Source organism: Pleurodeles waltl, chromosome 8 (genome assembly GCF_031143425.1).
Source record: "Pleurodeles waltl isolate 20211129_DDA chromosome 8, aPleWal1.hap1.20221129, whole genome shotgun sequence".
Lineage (NCBI taxonomy): Eukaryota > Metazoa > Chordata > Amphibia > Caudata > Salamandridae > Pleurodeles > Pleurodeles waltl.
In genome coordinates, this window is record NC_090447.1 from 197,118,552 (window position 1) to 197,136,641 (window position 18,090).

An 18,090-nucleotide genomic window follows, 5' to 3' on the forward strand; every position below is an offset into this window, starting at 1 on the left:
TCTTGATACTGACCCTGACAGATTACAGCACAAGCAATGACTGCTTTCTTATGGAAATACTCCAGCCTGACTCCTACTGCCAGCATTGGGCCACCAGATCAGGCATCAGCCAGCAGCTCCAACTCTGTTGCTAGATGACCTGTTTCACTTCCTCCACCAAAGCCCTGACCCCTACGAGCTGGTGTCTCCAACAACACTAGCGCTAATGTCAGATCTGTTGCACAATCTGTTGACCTTTCCAAAGACGAAGGCCATCCTGTTCAGATCTAGGTGCAGGGCACAGCAGTTAATGGAGGAGATCCCTTATAGATCCTAGCCTCAATATAAGAATTATGAGCCAGGCTTGGAGGCATTTTTGGTTCTGACTACGGTCCTTATCAGATGCCCGAGGTTGTGTACTATGATTAAGATAACAGTAGTGATGTCCCCTTCTTCCTCATTTGTACAAGGACAGTAGCAACTATTTGGCCCTTTAAAATGTCAGTGGTCTGAACATCTCTCCTCTAGTGTCCCCCAGGGCTTCACAGAGAGGAAATTGCTTCATTCCCAGTAGTGGTACACAGGTATTAGAGATCCTCAAGCTACTGTTGCCCCTGGAGAAGAACAAGAGCAAACTCCACACAGAGGTCTTGCAGCTAGCTTCTTTGGATTTCAAACTATTGCTCCTCTTCAACAAGGAGCTCAAATACTGCATCTTAGTTCCATAAAACCACTTTCTGATCCAGCAGTGAACCTCCGCTATAACCTGGTGCATGGGGACCCAAGTTATTCATCACAAACCCCTCTCAGACAGCCTCTCAGGTTTTTGTGTCTTGTTCCCCCTAAAAAATCCCTGGTTCTTTCCCCACTTCTCCTTCAGTCAAAGAATAATGAGGTCATGCCGAAGATGATCATCTGTTCTGTGAGCCTTGCACCTTCAATTTGCAGATTAAATTCCATTGGAATGTTATTCTCACTCCTGGTGGGGGATGGCGCAAATGGTTGTTCCAAATCTCCCTGGTCATCTTTGTGACCATTTTGCTGAAGTTGTATGTAATGGGCAGGATGTGTCCACATACATCTTGTGCTCCAGATTAGGCTGAGTGGATTCTATGGCATGTGGAGATGCCCTTCAGTGGCACGTCTGTGCTTTGCAAGAAGGCCAACTCTGGAACATTTCAAGAAGGGATAGGCTATGGTCCTGTCCAAGGGTCTGGTTTCCCCTGCATGCCATTGGGCCCTTAAAATTGTAAAGCAGTATTACAGCCTTCTAAGCCATTGACTTGCCCAAAACCATCACCTTGATCTCACATTCCAGAGCAGTAGGTTTTGGCTCTTTTGAGCAAGGGTGTGATGGGTTTTGTTCCAGAGGTGATCTTGCGGAGACAGTTGTGCTTTGTGTGATGACCCACTATCATTTAGTATTTCCTATTGTGTCAGCTAACATCTGCACCTCAGTTTTTCACAGAGGTGTTTCTTGTGATTATGTCATATCATCACTGATCGGGGATCTTTGAATACCCATCCCTTGAAGACTGGCTCCTGAAGGGAGGCTCGCTTCAGATGGTTTTCGACACCTTACAGGCCACAAACTCTCTGCTCTTTGACATGGGATTTTCCATGAAACTCCCCATGTCACACATTCCAGCATCTCCTCATCAGGATGGAGTTGGACACCATCTCTCTTAAGGCCTCCCCACCTCCCAGTGGTTTCAGGACATTCATGCTATGCTCACAATATTTCAGCAGGGTGCTCTTCATCCAGCCATGATAGTCTTGTGCCTTCTGAGCCTGCTCACTTCATGAATTTTGCTGGTACCTCATGCTCAGTGGCACATCCATCTACTCTGGTTGTGCCTCTGACTTCAGTGGGCCTAGCACCTGGGTGTTTACACGAACATCATTTGGATTTCCTCAGAGGTGGCCCTGGACTCAGTGGTAGTGCCTGGTGTTACACCACCTCACCTACTGGAATCTATTCTGTCCTCCATCAACATTGGGCAAGGTGGTGACCAATGTCTCCTCTCTCTATTGGGACAGTCATCCTGAAGCACTGGCAATAAAAGGTTTTTGGTTTCCCCCGTGAATTGAAGCTCCATATGCATCTGCTTCAACTCCATGCTACTCACCTAGCCCTCATGGCTTTTCTGTCCTCTGGCCATGGTCAGTCAGCGCATTTCTTAACGGGTAACATACCTGTGATGTGGTATGCCAACAAACTGGGTGGCGGGGCTTGCGACATCTGTGCCTTGAGGTGCTGAGGCTGTAGTTGTGGGCTCAGGTTCACAGTGTCTGGATGGTCATAAACCTAGCCGACTAGCTGAATATATGGACCAACAATCCCAGTCTGCACCATCTTACCGACCACAAGTGGCATCTCCTGAAGGTTCTCTTCATTTTAACCCTCTGGGGCAGGCCTCCAGAGGATGTTTTTTGCAACTGACAAGAGTAAACACTGCCCGTCATTATTCACCCAACAGTTTCTGCTGCAAGAAGCCTTTGGAGATGTGTTCGTGTAATTACTTCTATATCCACTAACCATTTCATCCCTTCCCTCTGATTACACAGGTTCGAAGCAAACTACATTAGCTCCAGCCCCACCTTGTTTCCGGTCCAGAGAGGTCCTGGCAGTTCAGGCTCGACTGTTCCCATGGAGAGCAGGGTCAAGACAGATTTGCATATGGCTGAGTCCAAACTGGGGACAGCATGGTGGGCAAAACAAATGATGGGCTGGGCTGCAGATCTGAATAATTGCCAATGGCTCAGATTAATTCAAGCATTCCATCCATCACCTTGTTGTTTTTGCATTTGCAGCCCTAAGTCTGCCAGTTATGCCTAGACCTGGGTTCTGGGATCACTGTGCCACTGGATTCAAGTCAGCCTGGCTGATAAGTGGTGATACCCCGAAAATGGACCCAGGATGCTTGTTTCCGGTCCAGGGAGAACCTGACTTGGCAGTTCAGCTGGACTGTTCCCATGGGGAGCAGGGTCAAAACTCATTTGCATATGGCTGGGTCCAACTGGGGTGGCATGGTGTGGGAAAAAACAATGGAATAGTATGCAGCCAGAGCAATTGCAGTTGGCTGAGATTAATGCAAGCATTTCATTCAGCACCTTGTTTTTTTTGCATTTGCCAGGTATACCCAGACGTAGGTCCTAGGCTAACTGTGCCACTGAATTCAAACTAGCCTGGCTGACGAGGGGTGATACCCCAAACCGGTCCCAGGATGCTTCTTTCTGGTTCAGGGAGGACCTGGTTTGGCAGTTCAGGTTGAACTGTTCCCCTGGGGAGCAGGGTCAAGATTGATTTGCAAATGGCTGCTACCAAACTGGAAGGGGCATGGTGGGCAAAACAAACAGTGGATTGGGATGTGTCCATGAGAGATTGCAAATGGCTGGGATTAATTCAAGCATTCCATCCATCACCTTGTTGATTTAGCATTTGCTACCGTAAGTGTGCCGGATGATGACCAGATGTGGGTCTCGGGCTCACTGTTCCACTGGATTCAAGCTTGCCTGGATGATAAGGCATGATTAACCAAAACCAGTCCCAGGATGCTTGTTTCCAGTCCAGGGAGGACCTAGCCTGGAAGTTCAGGCTGTACTGTTCGCATGGGGAGCAGGGTCAAGCCTGGTTTGCATATGGCTGAGTCCAAACTGGGGTGGCATGGTGGACTTAGATGCAGCCCCAGGAAATTGCCAGCATCTGGGATTAATTCAACCATTCCATCCATCACATTGTTGTTTTTGCATTCCCCAGCCCACTTCAGAGTGCTTCAGCACCAAGAGACCCCCCATAGGGGTGATTCGTTTGTGCTTTACAAAAGCAAATAACATAACAAACAACTTTGTGGCAAGGCATCACTGATGGCCACTCAGCCCTGGACACTTCGGGTCTTAAAACTAAAGTGTCCAGGTCTGAGTCTATTAATGAGGCTCCCTCTCGCCATGAGAAGGAGGACCTCAAGGCCCTTTGCCGGGCTGAGGAGGACACTCCCACAGAGCTGCAAAATCCTCGGCCCGGCAAAGTTCAGTTCAGGCAACCAGGCTCCTGTACATTTAGTGCATGTATAGCACCTGCCTGACTGACCTGAATATGAAGAATGTCTGTCAGGCTGACCTTTGCTCAGCCTGACATATACTTGTTTCTAAAAAGATGGGGAAGCGGGCCCCTCTACCTTTATGGATGCACCAGGCCTGCTCACAAGTAAGAACAAGCTTGCAAAGCCTTACCAGAAGGGCCTGAGAATGACTGTCTCTTTCCTTAACATTTCTGAGATCTCCTGGTCTACAAGGGCACTAGGTTCTAGGGAAAAAAAGAGATGTGGACACTTCAGGAGCCTTAAAATATATGTATGGTAGGCAAGACCTGTCTGCAGAATACAGGGTTCCAAGTTGATGGAGGCACTTTTGGGAAGAAGCTTAGCAATATATGCCTGCCTATCACCTGGGTATCAAGAGGAGAAGGGAAAAAAAGAACTACTGAGAGGAAGAAGTTGGAAGACTTAACCTGGTTGGCAGGTTGGAGGGATGTCTGCATCAAGCCTTGGATGATGCCACTGCCAACCCTTGCACAACCTCTGTGTGGGTAAGAAGCAAGGAAAACTGTAGAAGCTGTGTGGAAGACCTAATGGCTACAGAAAGTCTTAGGAAGGAATTACCTTCCCCGAAGGCCAGACAAGCACCTGACCAAGACTAAAAGCATGTGCTTGTGGATCTCACACTCCAGTTTCCAGTTTTTTTCTGCAGACTAGGAAGTTAAAATTACTGTATTAACTAAGCTCAATAAGATTTGCTTAATGGAAACGAAGTACAGTTATACCTCAGCAAAACTTATGATGTGGCTACGAGAACATTGTAGAGACTTACCAACCAACCAGTGATTCTACAAACTAAAGGAGGTTCCATGAACTAATCAACATTCAGAACAGATATAGCCAATGCTCCGCCGGGGTTTCCTTAAGAACTTCAAAATAGTGTTCTTATCACAGACCCTGGTTTTAAAAGGTCCAATTTTATTGGAAAAAGTGTCATAGGACAACAATTTTATTACAACAAAGACATTAACAGTGTTTAAGTAAATACATAGCGAACGTTTGCCAAGCAACCTATCGTTCAGTTGTTGCTTCATCAAGTTATTAAATGTCCTCCACATTGCCGGCAGTCTGCAAGAGCCACACAAAATAAATAATGTGTTCTTTAATTACCAACTTTTTAGCAACATTTATTTTCGAGTCTTCCGGCTTTCCCATTCAAAATAAGTCTTAAAACAGGATAAGTAATGAAGATATGCAGAAACCTAAAGATTCTGAGGTGGTTATTAACACCATCTCTGGTCATTTTACCTACCATTTGATATTTTACAATGTACTTTAGTTCAATGTATATTCCATTTTAGGATGCCACGAGGCCTTCAGATTGTGTTCTACAACATTTTTTAATGGGGATCGTGTCGCCAGCACACATTGCTGCCGAAAATTACTTGTGGTCGATTAGCCTCCTGACATGATGTTATATCCCAGTGAATTTGTATGTAAAAAATGTCATGAGTTTTTTTTTCGACTTTAACTTTAAACTTCAGTACTACTTCTATTAAATGCAGTAGTTATGGAAATTTATGAGGTAACTTAAACTGAAAATAAACTGTAATTGACTGGCTGGTTTCAACATTTACTGATTTAACCTCAGTTAAACATAGTTTTACAATAAACTGTGTTGTCAACCACAATCCGTATTGTTTTATAAATTGTAAGAATTTCGGAATGTGTTACCTAACAGGGACATGTTTTCCTTTAGAAAAAACTGCTTTAGTACACAAAAATGGGCACTGTACAGTTTTGAGTCTAATGCCCTTGAAACTGCTACCCGCCCTAGGTAAGATTACTTTTAAGATATTCAATACTTTTCCATTCCATTAGTTTGTTTATTTCATGTTTGCTGACCCGCTCAAATAACAATCCGAGCTCTGCTGTTAGCATAGCGGACAGCATAGGACAAAACATAAAATAGCCATTAGTTAATATACTATTAACACTGGGCCAAAAGTTGAAAAATCCAACATGACCACCGCCTTGTGAAGGTTTTGTTTGTGGCGCAACCATTCCCACTGGTGGAAAGTGGAGTGTGCCTGATTAGAATGATCACACCTGTGTTTAGTTTTTTCTTTACAAATGTGGCCCCACAATAATAAATTGTTACATATGTCTGTAGTAAAATATATTGTTTTTGGATTCTGTCTGTTGTAGACACTCTCAAATGGAAATTCAGTGTATTTTCTTGATGGTTTTCAGCATCTCTCAGTGGAAAGCTATAAGGAGCACTGTCAGTGGAAATCTATGAGGAGCCCTGTCTCTTCTGATACTGTATTCTGAGTTTTTCTAGTTGTTCTTTACATCTGGAATGGGCCAGGTATAAGGCCTGATTCTCCTCTGTCAGCTCGTCATACTCCAAGGCCAGCTGTGCTCCGTCAACATTTTCTTTCTCTGCTTGATCCAGCCTGGCTATCAGCTCCTTTCTGAAATGTTCATTGAAGCAAAACGTAAGTTATCACCTCGCATTTCTATTGTCCACAATTAGAATTGTAAATGTACAGGTTATTATGCAGCATGCAAATCCTATTTCTAAGTACATCCTTTTTGCAGAAGAGAAAATAGGCACTGTAAGAATGAGAGCAGTTTCACAACCGTTTTTCTTCAACCAGGTGTGACTTACTCTTGTCTTACTGAAGACATTCCAAGAGATTCCCAAAATTCCATACTCAATATTCCACAATAAATTAATAAATCCCCTCTAGTAGAAGCAGCTTTCTTCGGTCCCTCTTTCATTAAATTATATTAGTTAATATTTTTAATGTTACAGGATGTATTTCTAAGACTGAATGATGAATCATTTTAATACAGTATGTTGCTCATATAGGGCACACTTTTAGATGAACAGTTTTTCACAGCACATAACTTCATTTTACTGTTATCAATTTACACTAACATTTAAAAATGTGTACGTAGGCCACAATACATATTTTTACCTAGTTATTTATTTATTGTATTTGTTAAGTATTGCATGGCACTTTCTTTCTGCCTTGCTGCATTAAAGTGAGGAAGAGAATATTTAAACAAGCACTGGCAAAAGCAATAGGTCTGGCTTTCATGTTGTAAAGCATGCAAACACCTGGGAAAGGAAGCTAATACTGGCATGCACAAATGTACAGGTGGTAGTGATGATGATGATAATGCTGGTGATTGTCATGATATTGGTAATAGTAGTAATGGTGGTAGTCATGGTAGTAGTAGTAATTTACTCCAAATGAAAGCATTTTTAAAAGTCTAGTGCTGCAAAGCATCCAAAAACCACGTCCATGGCAATGTACAGCACTTTGCTGTCGTTTGGCTAGGTTTGTGCTATAGAAATACCATATAGATACACACATACAAACGCTTTGCTTTCTGTTTAAACTGCATTTATGAGATAAAGAATGAAACTGTGATGATTGAGTGTATTGTTTAAGGCCCCTGGTTTGCCCCTTGCAATCACTGGCACTACTTTTGTGACTCCTGACCTCAGAAGTGGCAAAATCAGTACCATGAGCAAGAGGAGAAGGGGGAAGATCTCTATTCCTTATTGCCTGCCTGTTTTTCATCATACTAATAGTGAATATTATTATATTACTCACTATTGGTTTACTACAAAATAGAGCACACTTAGTACCTATGGTTGCTGCTATGGTAAGTAAAAATTGTTTTAAATGTATCTTGGATGCATCCTTGTGCATCACAGCATGTTTAACTGAGACAGCATGTGTATGTGTGGCACTTGTGAGTGAAAGTCAAATGCCAGATTGTGATTAAGATTGAGTGCGATTCTGCCCAGATTTACTATTCTTTGATGAAAGGCAATGCTGCACTAAACTTGCTGCATTGCCTTTCATCAAAGGGGTAGAGAACAAATGTGCCATATCTAATAAGGTATGGCACATTTTTTCCCTCCTCATGTGCTGGCACACTTTTGCCAGCCATGCACCATCGCACACTTGTGCCAGAGTTCAAAGGCATGTGCATTCTCTGAAGCATAGGTTTTGTACTGGAAGGGACCCTTTCCAGTACAAAGCTATGCTTTAATGCTTTTCTCACTGTGTGTGCATGCTGTACAATTCAGCACAAATGTAAAGTTGGAAATTTGAGAAGAAATGAAAAACATTCTCCTGGTTATGCTTGCTTCGAGACGGCATATAATTGTGGTTGCAAATTCCTGCCTATCAATATTTGTACATAGAGATTTGCATCCAAACCTTTGGGTGGTTGCATGGGAATGCCCTTGCATCACCTATGGATCACCCCCTTGATACAAAATAATGCAACGCAGCTCATAGCACAACTTTGTATTACTTTGTGATACTATCCAAGGCAAATCCTGAATTGTTGTGATGGTAGGATTATGTGATGCCTTCCTGGAAAAGATCAGAGACAATGATCATATGATGTCACTTCCTGTGATGTCATTAAGATCAAAGGGTATCTTCAGGTACCTCTGGTATTTTGGTGAATCAACACCCATGGACGAGAGTTGAAAGGAAGTCAATAAAAAGCGACTGCCTTAGTAAGTATCATTGAGATTACAGAATACAAAAACTTTGAGCAAACAAACAATTTTGTCAGGTTGAGAGATTAGTCTGATATTGTGCTTATTGAACATCTGGTAACATCTCATTCCATACTTTTCAAAAATTCCCATAAAATATATCTACATAGCATGGGGATAAAAGGAGTACTTTTACAATTTCCAAGCACATTGGTGCAAAAAAAGTGTTATTGCCATTGAATTACTGTAACCTAAAGATGCAGTTTAAGCCCACACAGAGATGACTTAAAAAGGTGGATGGAAGCAAAGTGCGAATGACCGTTAAACAGACCATGGATGGAAGCTGCGCCACACACCACCAGTCTTTTTTCTTTTCAGCACCGCCTTCTACCTCAGTTGATCGCATCCTAGTCGCCAAAGTGAAGTGAAATGCTGCACATTGTTATGTTGTTGGGTGGCAAGTAAGCAGCCCTCAAGAAGCTCTTTTTTCTGCTGTTTGGGAGTGCTGGTTCACAGAGCTGACGAAGCAGACTTCTGATGCTGAGAAGCCCAGCGAGATAGCAGCTTTGCAGAAAGTGTTGGGAGCAGTTCTTCATTGCACTGCATCCACTCCTCTGGATGCCTGGGCCCTGCTGCTGCTCATGGGTTGAAACGGGCTCGCGACGAGAGTGCAGCCCTCCCTCAGTCTGCAGTCAGCAGACTTCTGAGCAGGATATTGAATGCCCCCGCTGAGATAGACTCATGCTTTTCCCCTACTTGCATTAGCTCCACCAGCTTCTCAGACACTGGGCTGTCCCACCAGCTCACCAAGACCCACTGAGCCCCGCTGAGACCAGCACCAATGGGACGTGCTCTCAGTTTAGGGACGTTAAAGTAGTGAGAGTGCAGCATTAGATACCGCTGCAGAGGGAGGGCCTGCTACTACAGAGGTGGCCTGGCCAACATAGAGGCACTTTCCTATTTAATCCACCATGCTACGAGTCAGAAACAATGCCCCCTTTTTGTGTGCTTTGTCGATTATTCTGCTGCGTTTAATGCTGTACATGGAACATCTTCTTGATGAAATTTAGAGGGTGGGGCTTCCCAATTAATCTACTGCAAGCAACCATATCGCTCTATACCTCTACTTGGGTGAGGATCAAGTTATCACAGATTGTGGTAACAGTAAAAATATTGATAAACAATGGCTTAAAGCAAGGGTGTGTGCTTGCACCCTTGAAATTCAATCTCTATACTGCCAACATGGGCTCTGTTTTCAGACAGGCTAACCTAATACCCCCAAGAATCAGAGTAAAGAAAGTTACTATTCACCAATATGCAGATGAGATTGCCCTCCTGGACCATTCCAGAAGAAGGACCCAGAAACCACTAAACGCCCTCCACAAATACAACTTGGACTCCAAAATGATAGAAAAATGCCTCAAAGACCAAAGTAGTATCCTCGTTAGGTGGTGTTAGACCTGGTAGCTTTTTGGTGTGTCTCCCCTGTCTTTTGCTTTCTGACCTCCTGGTTTTATGGTGTACTGGACTCTGTTTTTGCTGGTTTATTGTCTCTGCGCACTTTACCACTGCTAATCAGTGCTCAAGTGCAAGTGCTCCCTATTGAAATTGTACTGATGATTGGTTTATCCATGATTGGCATATTTGATGTACTGGTAAGTCCCTAGTAAAGTGCACTAGAGGTGCCCAGGGCCTGTAAATCAAATGCTACTAGAGGGCCTGCAGCACTGGTTGTGCCACCCACATTAATAGCCCTGTAACCATGGCTCAGACCTGCCACTACAGTGTCTGTGTGTGCAATTTTAAACTGCCAATTCGACTTGGCAAGTGTACCCACTTTCAGGCCTAAACCTTCCCTTTTACTACATGTCAGGCACCCATAAGGTGGGCCTAAGGTAGCCCCAGGGGCAGGGTGCAGTGTATGTTTAAGGTAGGACAAATACATGTGTTTTTTATATGTCCTAACAGTGAAATACTGTCAAATTCAGTTTTCACTGTGCAAGGCCTATCTCTCTCATAGGTTAACATGGGGGATGCCTTTAAATATCATTAAAGCGCAGATTACCTTTGAGAGCAGATACAAATGTGGAGTTTAGTGTTTTTAAACTCACAATATAAGAATACATTTTTAGTGAAGGTGGTTTTTAAATCGTCTATTTGAAAATGCCACTTTTAGAAAGTAGGTAATTTCTTTCTGAAACCATTCTGTGACTCTTTTGAGCTGTTTTGCACCTCTGACTAGGCATTGACACAAAATGGTGGCGGGGTGTAGCCTGCATATCCTGAGGAGCCATCTGAGCTAGAGGGGAGGGAGGAGTGGTTGTTCACACCTGAAAGGATTGTGCCTGCCCTCACACAATGCAATCTCCGACCCCCTGGTGTGTGTCTGGGGCCTTGTCTGGAGAAGGAAGGATCTGGCAAACACTTGAGACTTTGCTTTGAGGTTTCCCAACATCAAAGGCAGAAAGGGGTTTAAGAAGAAAACCCAAACCCCCAGACTTTTAGAATCTTTCTGGAACCAAGAGGAACCTCTGCAAAGGAGAAGCTGAAGGAGGAGTACTGTCCCTTTGCAGTGTTGCTTTGCTGGACTGGCCTGCAGTTGCTGCTTCTGCCTGAAAAGAGTGCAAAGGGTGAATTTTGCTGTGTGTTCTGCTTGAGAAAGTTCTCCAAGGGCTTGGAGTAGAGCTTGCCTCCTGTTGGAAGCCTCTGCAACACCGCCAACGAAGCTGCTGGCCGCACCCTGACCTGCCAACGCCGCATGAAGTCGCATTAAACCTCGTTGCACTGTGACCCTTGTCTCACCGACGCCACCATCAGGCGACTTCACCAAGCCGCTGCTCACACCGCGACCTGTGGGCCCCACACTCCAGCATCACCTGCTCACACCGTAGCCTGGGCCTCCCCGATGACGCCGCCCCTGCTGACACCAGCGCCGCTGCCTGCACTGTGGCCTGTGGACAGCGCTCATGAGGAGCACGAAGCACTGTTTCGTCCCGCACCGCAGCCCTGGTCCACCGACGCCAGGACCATCGACTCCATTGTCATCACCAGGCATTCCTCCCTGCACCCTGGCCTGTGGACACCGCTCGTGAGGGTCACGAAGCACCGTCCCGTCCCACACCGCTGGCTTGGGCCTACCGACGACATCGCTTCTGCAACAACAACAACGCTGCCTGCACCGTGACCTGTGGACACCGCACGTTGCACCACCCCGCTTCACACCGCAGCCCTGGTCTCACCGATGCCGCTGGATGCCATCACCGAGCAGCTGCCTGCACCATGACGTTGCATCGTCCCGCTTCGCACCGCAGCCCCGATGCCATCCATGCTAGCCCTCCTGACTTCATCAGCCAGGAGTTCGATCTGCAACACGTGCAACTTCAAGGGCCTGACGACTCCTGCACCGACTCTGGAACCGACACCGTGAAGTCAGCGACACCTCTCTCCAGAGCTCACCGCGAGGATCACGACACCCTACAAATCCAAGGTACTGTTTGTGGGTCTTCCCGACACCGTAGCTGGCCCGCGACACTGCAGCCGGCCTGAACTGTTGGTTTTATTGATCATGACGCCATGATAGCCCTAGGTGGAGCTATTGACTTCAAGGAACTGTATTTTTGAATAAATCTTGCAGAATTCATATTTTTATTACTGTATGTTAGATTTTTATTGTTTTTGGTCTTGTTTTAAATAGATAAATATTGGCTATTTTTCTAAAACTGGTGTGGTGTCCTTTTGTAGTGTTTTCACTGTGTTACTGTGTGTTATGTGCAAATGCTTTACACACTGCTTCTGAGATAAGCCTGACTGCTCGTGCCAAGCTGCCAAGGGGGTGAGCAGGGGTTATCTGAGCAGGTATCTCCCTTATCCTGACTAGAGTGAGGGTCCCTACTTGGACAGGGTGCAAACCGAATGCCAGCTAGAGACCCCATTTCTAACAGGTGGCATAAGAAAGTGAATCATGCTTGGAGCCTGGGACCACTAAAGATTAAAAGCACCAAATCATACAACGGTTTGGGAGTTTGGCTGTCATCAAAGGGTGGAGCCAAAACACATCTGAGATACCTACAAGCAAAGGTGAAATCTGTAATAATCAGAAGATGTCAATTGAACAACTCTCTTGAAAGCCCCTCTACAGACCCAATAAGATGTGTAACAGGAGCAACACTCCTCTCAGCAATCAAATAAGGCCACGAAGAGTATCAGGGCCATTCATCAAAGCCATGGAAAAATTCCAGCTTAAAGTCCATAAAAGGAGTCTTCAAAATACCCTCATAGACACGTAGAATTTGGGCTAGAGGGCCAATAGTGGGCCTGCATGGCGGCATTCCTAAAGTATTACTAACGGATTATGAAAGTGTCGCTAAAGTCACTGAAAGCTGTCCTTCAGAATATTCTCAAATTGGGAAAGAATCCTTGGTCAAGCTGTGTGCAAAGATCAATTATTTCTCTTCAAATTGACCAAGCAGAGTTAAACAAGCTTCGTCTTTTGCAAGCAGCACTCAAAGCAATTTTTTTTAAAAGCATACAAGGCCACTTTTGAAAATATGCGACATGGGGAAACCAAAGAATCCTGGCCACTGAGAGCTTTGGAAAAGTCATACGCTAACATGCAGCCACACTGCCTCAGCCAGCAGCCATAGCTTCACTGCCATCTCCAGAAAATCTGCCTTAAGCAAGTAAGGATCGCAAGACTGATGGGATTACAGATTCCCTCCAATAGACCTCTCTCTCCAAAATTGTCAGCTGCAAGCTCTGAGCTCATATGATTGAGGGCCAGATGTAGCAAAGGTTTTTACCCATTCTGTGTCTATGGGAAAAAGTGTTTGTACATATGGCCCTGAGTCTTTTAACCATCTACTTTACTGCTGCCCGGCACTTTTGCATGCTGAATGCACCTTGTTAAAACCTCTTTTTCAAGCCTATGGAACTAGCACCTGTAATGAGGCAAGGCACCTCGTGTTTTCTATCACCGAGCTGGCCACATTTTGCAAATGTATCAGCCTCACACACCTACACTTAAAAGTGGTGAACAAGATCTAAAAGGCTATTAATGGAAAATAACAATTCTGGTACTGGCTTGGTCACTGTCGAAACTTGACGAGGTTACAGACTGCATAGTCATAGTCCATCCACCGACTCATCTTTAGGGCAGCCAAACAATGTGCAGACACTTTCGGAACATATACAAACTGACGCTTGTGAATTGTTGATGGCCCTGGCATTGGATCATAATGTATAGTGACTGCCCCTCAAGCAACACCAACTTTGTGAGGCAAATTTGCTTCACTATACTCTTGTCATTAGCACTTTATGTCATAAGCACTTTCCCATATTAAGGCCAGCATTTTACCAATAACTAAGCACAGTATGCCTGGAATCGTTGGTACTAAATTTTAGATTATTGTACAGTTGTTGCTTGTATAGTATTCTAATGCATTTTTCTATATGTGATCAATATGAATTTGCTTACTTATGATCAGAACATTGTAAAAATTGTAATTAGTCATACGATAAATACTACTACTAAAAACAGACCAGTAGATAAAGATAGCTCCCCTCCGTGTATGCATATAAGTATACATTCTTTTATGTATTTTTTTTTATTATATGAGATTAAACAGCGAAAGCTCTCTCCAAGCAAGACCTAAAAGACTGTCCCTTTGTCCATACATTCATGTGAGGAATGGTTGTTTATATACTTGTGTCAATTAATAAATATTGTGTGGGGAACCAAAATAAGAAAGCTATTTAAGTTTACAGGCGTGTAGTAAATACAAATACATCAAGTGGGAAACAGGTGAAATATTAAGATGATTTATGAGAAAAGTACATACTTCCTTTCTTCTAGGATTGCAATTTCTTTCTTCACTTCCTGGTATTCTTCAGCAACTCTGCAGTGCTCCTTGAAGACCCGCATGGATTCCACAGATGTGTGGCATGGTGGTAGAGGCTGCAGAGACAAACAGCAATAGAAAGCTGATGTGTGTTTTCGAACGTAGCTCGAGCTGTATCCAACGCTGTCGTGTGTTTTCGAACCCAGCTCGAGCTGTATACAGACTGAAAGCATGAAATGTACAAACTGCTGGCACTCATTCTCAATGGTTAGAAAGAAATTAGCACAAATGTCCCCTGTTCCAGTTGTTAACATTGTATGCATTTGACCATGATTCTTGACTCCTTTAAAACATGGATATATCACTAATAAGAGGAAAATATATTGTTGCTTGAGGACTATTCACAATGCCAACATAGCACACAGGCCCGGATTTACTAAGACTTCACACAACTCAACTCAGTGCAACAAGAGATGGTGCTGTGCTGAGTTGGGTGAAAGGGATACAGCTGAACCTGCGCCATACTCACAAGGATTTGGCCTGGTGCACTTGTGGCTGCCCAGCACCAGGCAGGCACTCTGGCGTCATGTCGGTAGAGTGATTACGTTGTGGTGACGATAGTTTTTGTGCAAGACATATCTCCCTGTCCCAAAACTATTCTTTGAGGCTATTTCCTCTTTGAATCTCAGAACGCAGCACACATGGAAAGAGGAAACAATAATTGGCAAACCCATTAGGTCTGGCAGTGCCGCCAGCCTTTTGGAAATTCTTGTTTTGTAACGGTCTTTGAAAAACCTTATTATTCAGGAAGTTGCTGTGCCTTCATCAATCTAAAAAATAAGAAAAGGCTAAAGAAAACAAATTGTTAGGAAAAAAGCACACATTAGCCTAGCACTCCCAGACACTGAAGGGAACTAATTTGTATCGCTATGTGCTCCCTGTGAAAGAGCAATATGCCTTAATTCAGAGTGAAGTTAGCCAGTGGCTGAAGTGAGCTAACGCTTTGCCCATTGATGCCTGCTCGAGTGGGTGGAAGTAAAATGTGAATGACTGAGCCACAGGTTTATGGATCACATGTGGTTGAACACCCCTATAAGTAATTATGCCATACACACAATTTTAATAAAATAAAAATGGCTTGGCTAACACAGAAAAAAGCCAATTGCTCTGCCTGCCTCCTGCCTTTAAGAAAGAAACAAAGAAGGCAAGAAAGAAAAAAGGTGAGAAACAAAGAAGACAAGAAAAATAGAAAGCAAGGAAGAAAGACATAAAACAAAAAACAAAGAGCGTAAGAAAGAAAAAAGGCAAGAAAGAAGGAACAAAAGAAAGAGTGAGAAAGAAGGAAAAAAGACAAAATGAAAGCAATAGAATCCAAGAAAGACAGCAAAGAAAGACGTCAAGAAAGAATGGCAAACAAAAAAGACAATAGAATAGAGTTAAGAATGAAAGAAAGACAAAGAAAGCAAGATAAAAGAAAGAAGGTAACAAAGCAAGAAAAAAGAAAGAAGACAAGAAACAAGAACTAAAGAAGGAAAGACAAGAACTAAATAAAAAGCAACAGAAGAGAAGAAGGAAGGGAGAAAGAAAGGAAACAAAAGAATGAAAGACAGTAAAAAAAGAAATAAGGCAAGAAATAATGAAAAACATAAATGAAAAATAGTAAAGAAGGAAAGCACGAAAGAAGGAAAGGGAAACAAAAGAAGGAAAGAAAGAAACAAGAAATAATGGAAGAAAAACTAAAGAAGGAAAGAAAAAAGAGTATGTAAGAAGGAAAGAAAGAAGGCAAGATGGAAAGAAAAAAGGCAAGAAACGAAGAAAATGAAAAGGAAGAAAAGAAAGAAAAAAGAGAGAAAGAAAGCAGGAAGAAAGGATCAAAGAAGGAAAGAAACAAAGACGGAAGTTAAAAAGAAAAAGGTGTTACAAGTCCGGCAAATTAAACATAATAAAGGCCATTTTTCTCAATGGGCAAAGTTTCTTGAAGAACAATTGTTGAAACTGAGTCCAGAATAAATATGTTCTGAAGAATTATGCGCTTATGAATTCACATCACAATGTTGAAGCTTTCGGCTTGTGTACTGCATGCATGGTAAACAAGCTTTTGCAGTGCAATGGGCCTCGAGGTTTGCTCGAGTTTGAGCTATTAGCGTTGTAAATTCCTAACTGGGCTTTTCTTGCCACATAAATTGAAAAGGAAAAGTAAAGCAGTCCACATAAGCAAGTCAGTTCAAAGTGCCACGGCCGCCATGAGTGCGAACGTTATTGGCTCCCTGCGTGAGGGATGAAAGGGAAACCGAAATCGGAGGAGGGGTCATCACAGCTGTAACAGGAGGAAGCGTGAGGTAGTGTGGTGGCCAACAGACATGTTCACTTAGTTGAATCATCTGGGGAGGGAACTCAGCACACAAAGGAGGGACATTTCACAAAATGCACCAATACAAAGCATTTACAATGCACTAGGTCTTGCATTTGCGAGAGTGGGAGCTATTGACATTGTAAATTACAATGTTTTTAGCTATGTGTTTTTGTTTGTAGTGTAATGGCAGTATGCGGTTTGTTGTGGAGTTATGTGTGTTGAATTGAATTGTTAGTTGTGGAATTGTGTTGGGTGGAATTGTGTGGTGTGTAGTGTCCTTGTGAAATTATGTGATATGGTGAAGAGATAGGGGTAATTATGGGATTTTTCCCATGCATGCTTAGGTTAGGAAGAGCAGTTTAAACATCGCCAAATATAAACAAGTTGTACTGCATTGCCAGTAAAATTCAAGTACAAAATATTACACCAGCAAAAGAAGTGATAAAGAACGAAACCATTATATTGCTGAGACTGTCAGTCGCATAGCAGCCTCGACTGTGAAAGGCCAGCAGGGCAGGACCAGAGTCAATGGCGTGCCACATGCCCGCTGCATACCCAAAAGATAGTAGTAGAGTAATTTTCAAGTTGAGCTGTTGATGAATGTTATGTAGGTATGTAGCAATTGGTCAAATGTTAGAGTTTGGCCTAAAAGCTGCTCGGGCTGGGGAAATGTCAGTCATATGCGTTAGCTTGCTCCTAAAAGGCCAGAATGAGCAGAGTACAACCAGTGGTATATCTGCAGACGAGTAGGGCAGCATCACAGTAAACTGCATTTAACAGACTTTTCAGACAGCCATGTGTTATGGTTGGGTCACAAAGACTTGTAGGGCTGGGCACGAGTCAGTCACTTAAGCTTGATAGGAATATATGCTTTGGGCAGGCAGTCCGATAAAAAATCACATCAAATCAGACTAAAAAAACAATAGGGCCAGACCCCCCAACACCCCGGCCCCACACACACACAAGGCGACGTAAGTGTTTTGCCTAGCATTACACAGTTGTTTGTGTTCAGTAAGTGTTAATGCTTTTATTGACAGCTAGAGATGGACTGGCTGGGGATGTCACAAGGGGACTGGGGCAGAATAAGTGATATTTCAGAATTTCCAGTGTCTGTCATATAGGATGTGACAGTGATAGTTGCATAGCAAGGTCGCCTATGAAATGCCTGCAGGGCAGGGGCAGAGTCAATGGGATGCCAGATGCGTGCTTGCAGGCCCAAAGGATAGTAGTGAAGTAGTTTTCACTTTGTAAATTATGCTGTAGTTGCAAGCACAGTTAAACATTTGAAAAATGTTAATGGCACCATGTAAACAAAATATGATAATGCATGAAACACTTACTGTCTTT

At 43.5% G+C, this 18,090-nt stretch overlaps 1 protein-coding gene across 6 annotated transcripts in view; it reads right to left on the reverse strand.

Moving 5' to 3' along the window:
• Positions 1–4,974: 4,974 nt before the first annotated feature.
• Positions 4,975–18,090, reverse strand: part of MAP3K7CL (MAP3K7 C-terminal like) — a 207,190-nt gene continuing 194,074 nt past the window's right edge. For all 6 annotated transcript variants that reach the window (XM_069204069.1, XM_069204065.1, XM_069204066.1 and 3 more), the window contains exons 4-5: positions 14,391–14,506; positions 4,975–6,493 (exon numbers count right to left, since the gene is read on the reverse strand). In XM_069204069.1, the coding sequence (XP_069060170.1) occupies positions 6,313–6,493; positions 14,391–14,506 (297 nt within the window). In that variant the 3' untranslated portion in view covers positions 4,975–6,312. The remainder of the gene's footprint in view (positions 6,494–14,390; positions 14,507–18,090) is intronic.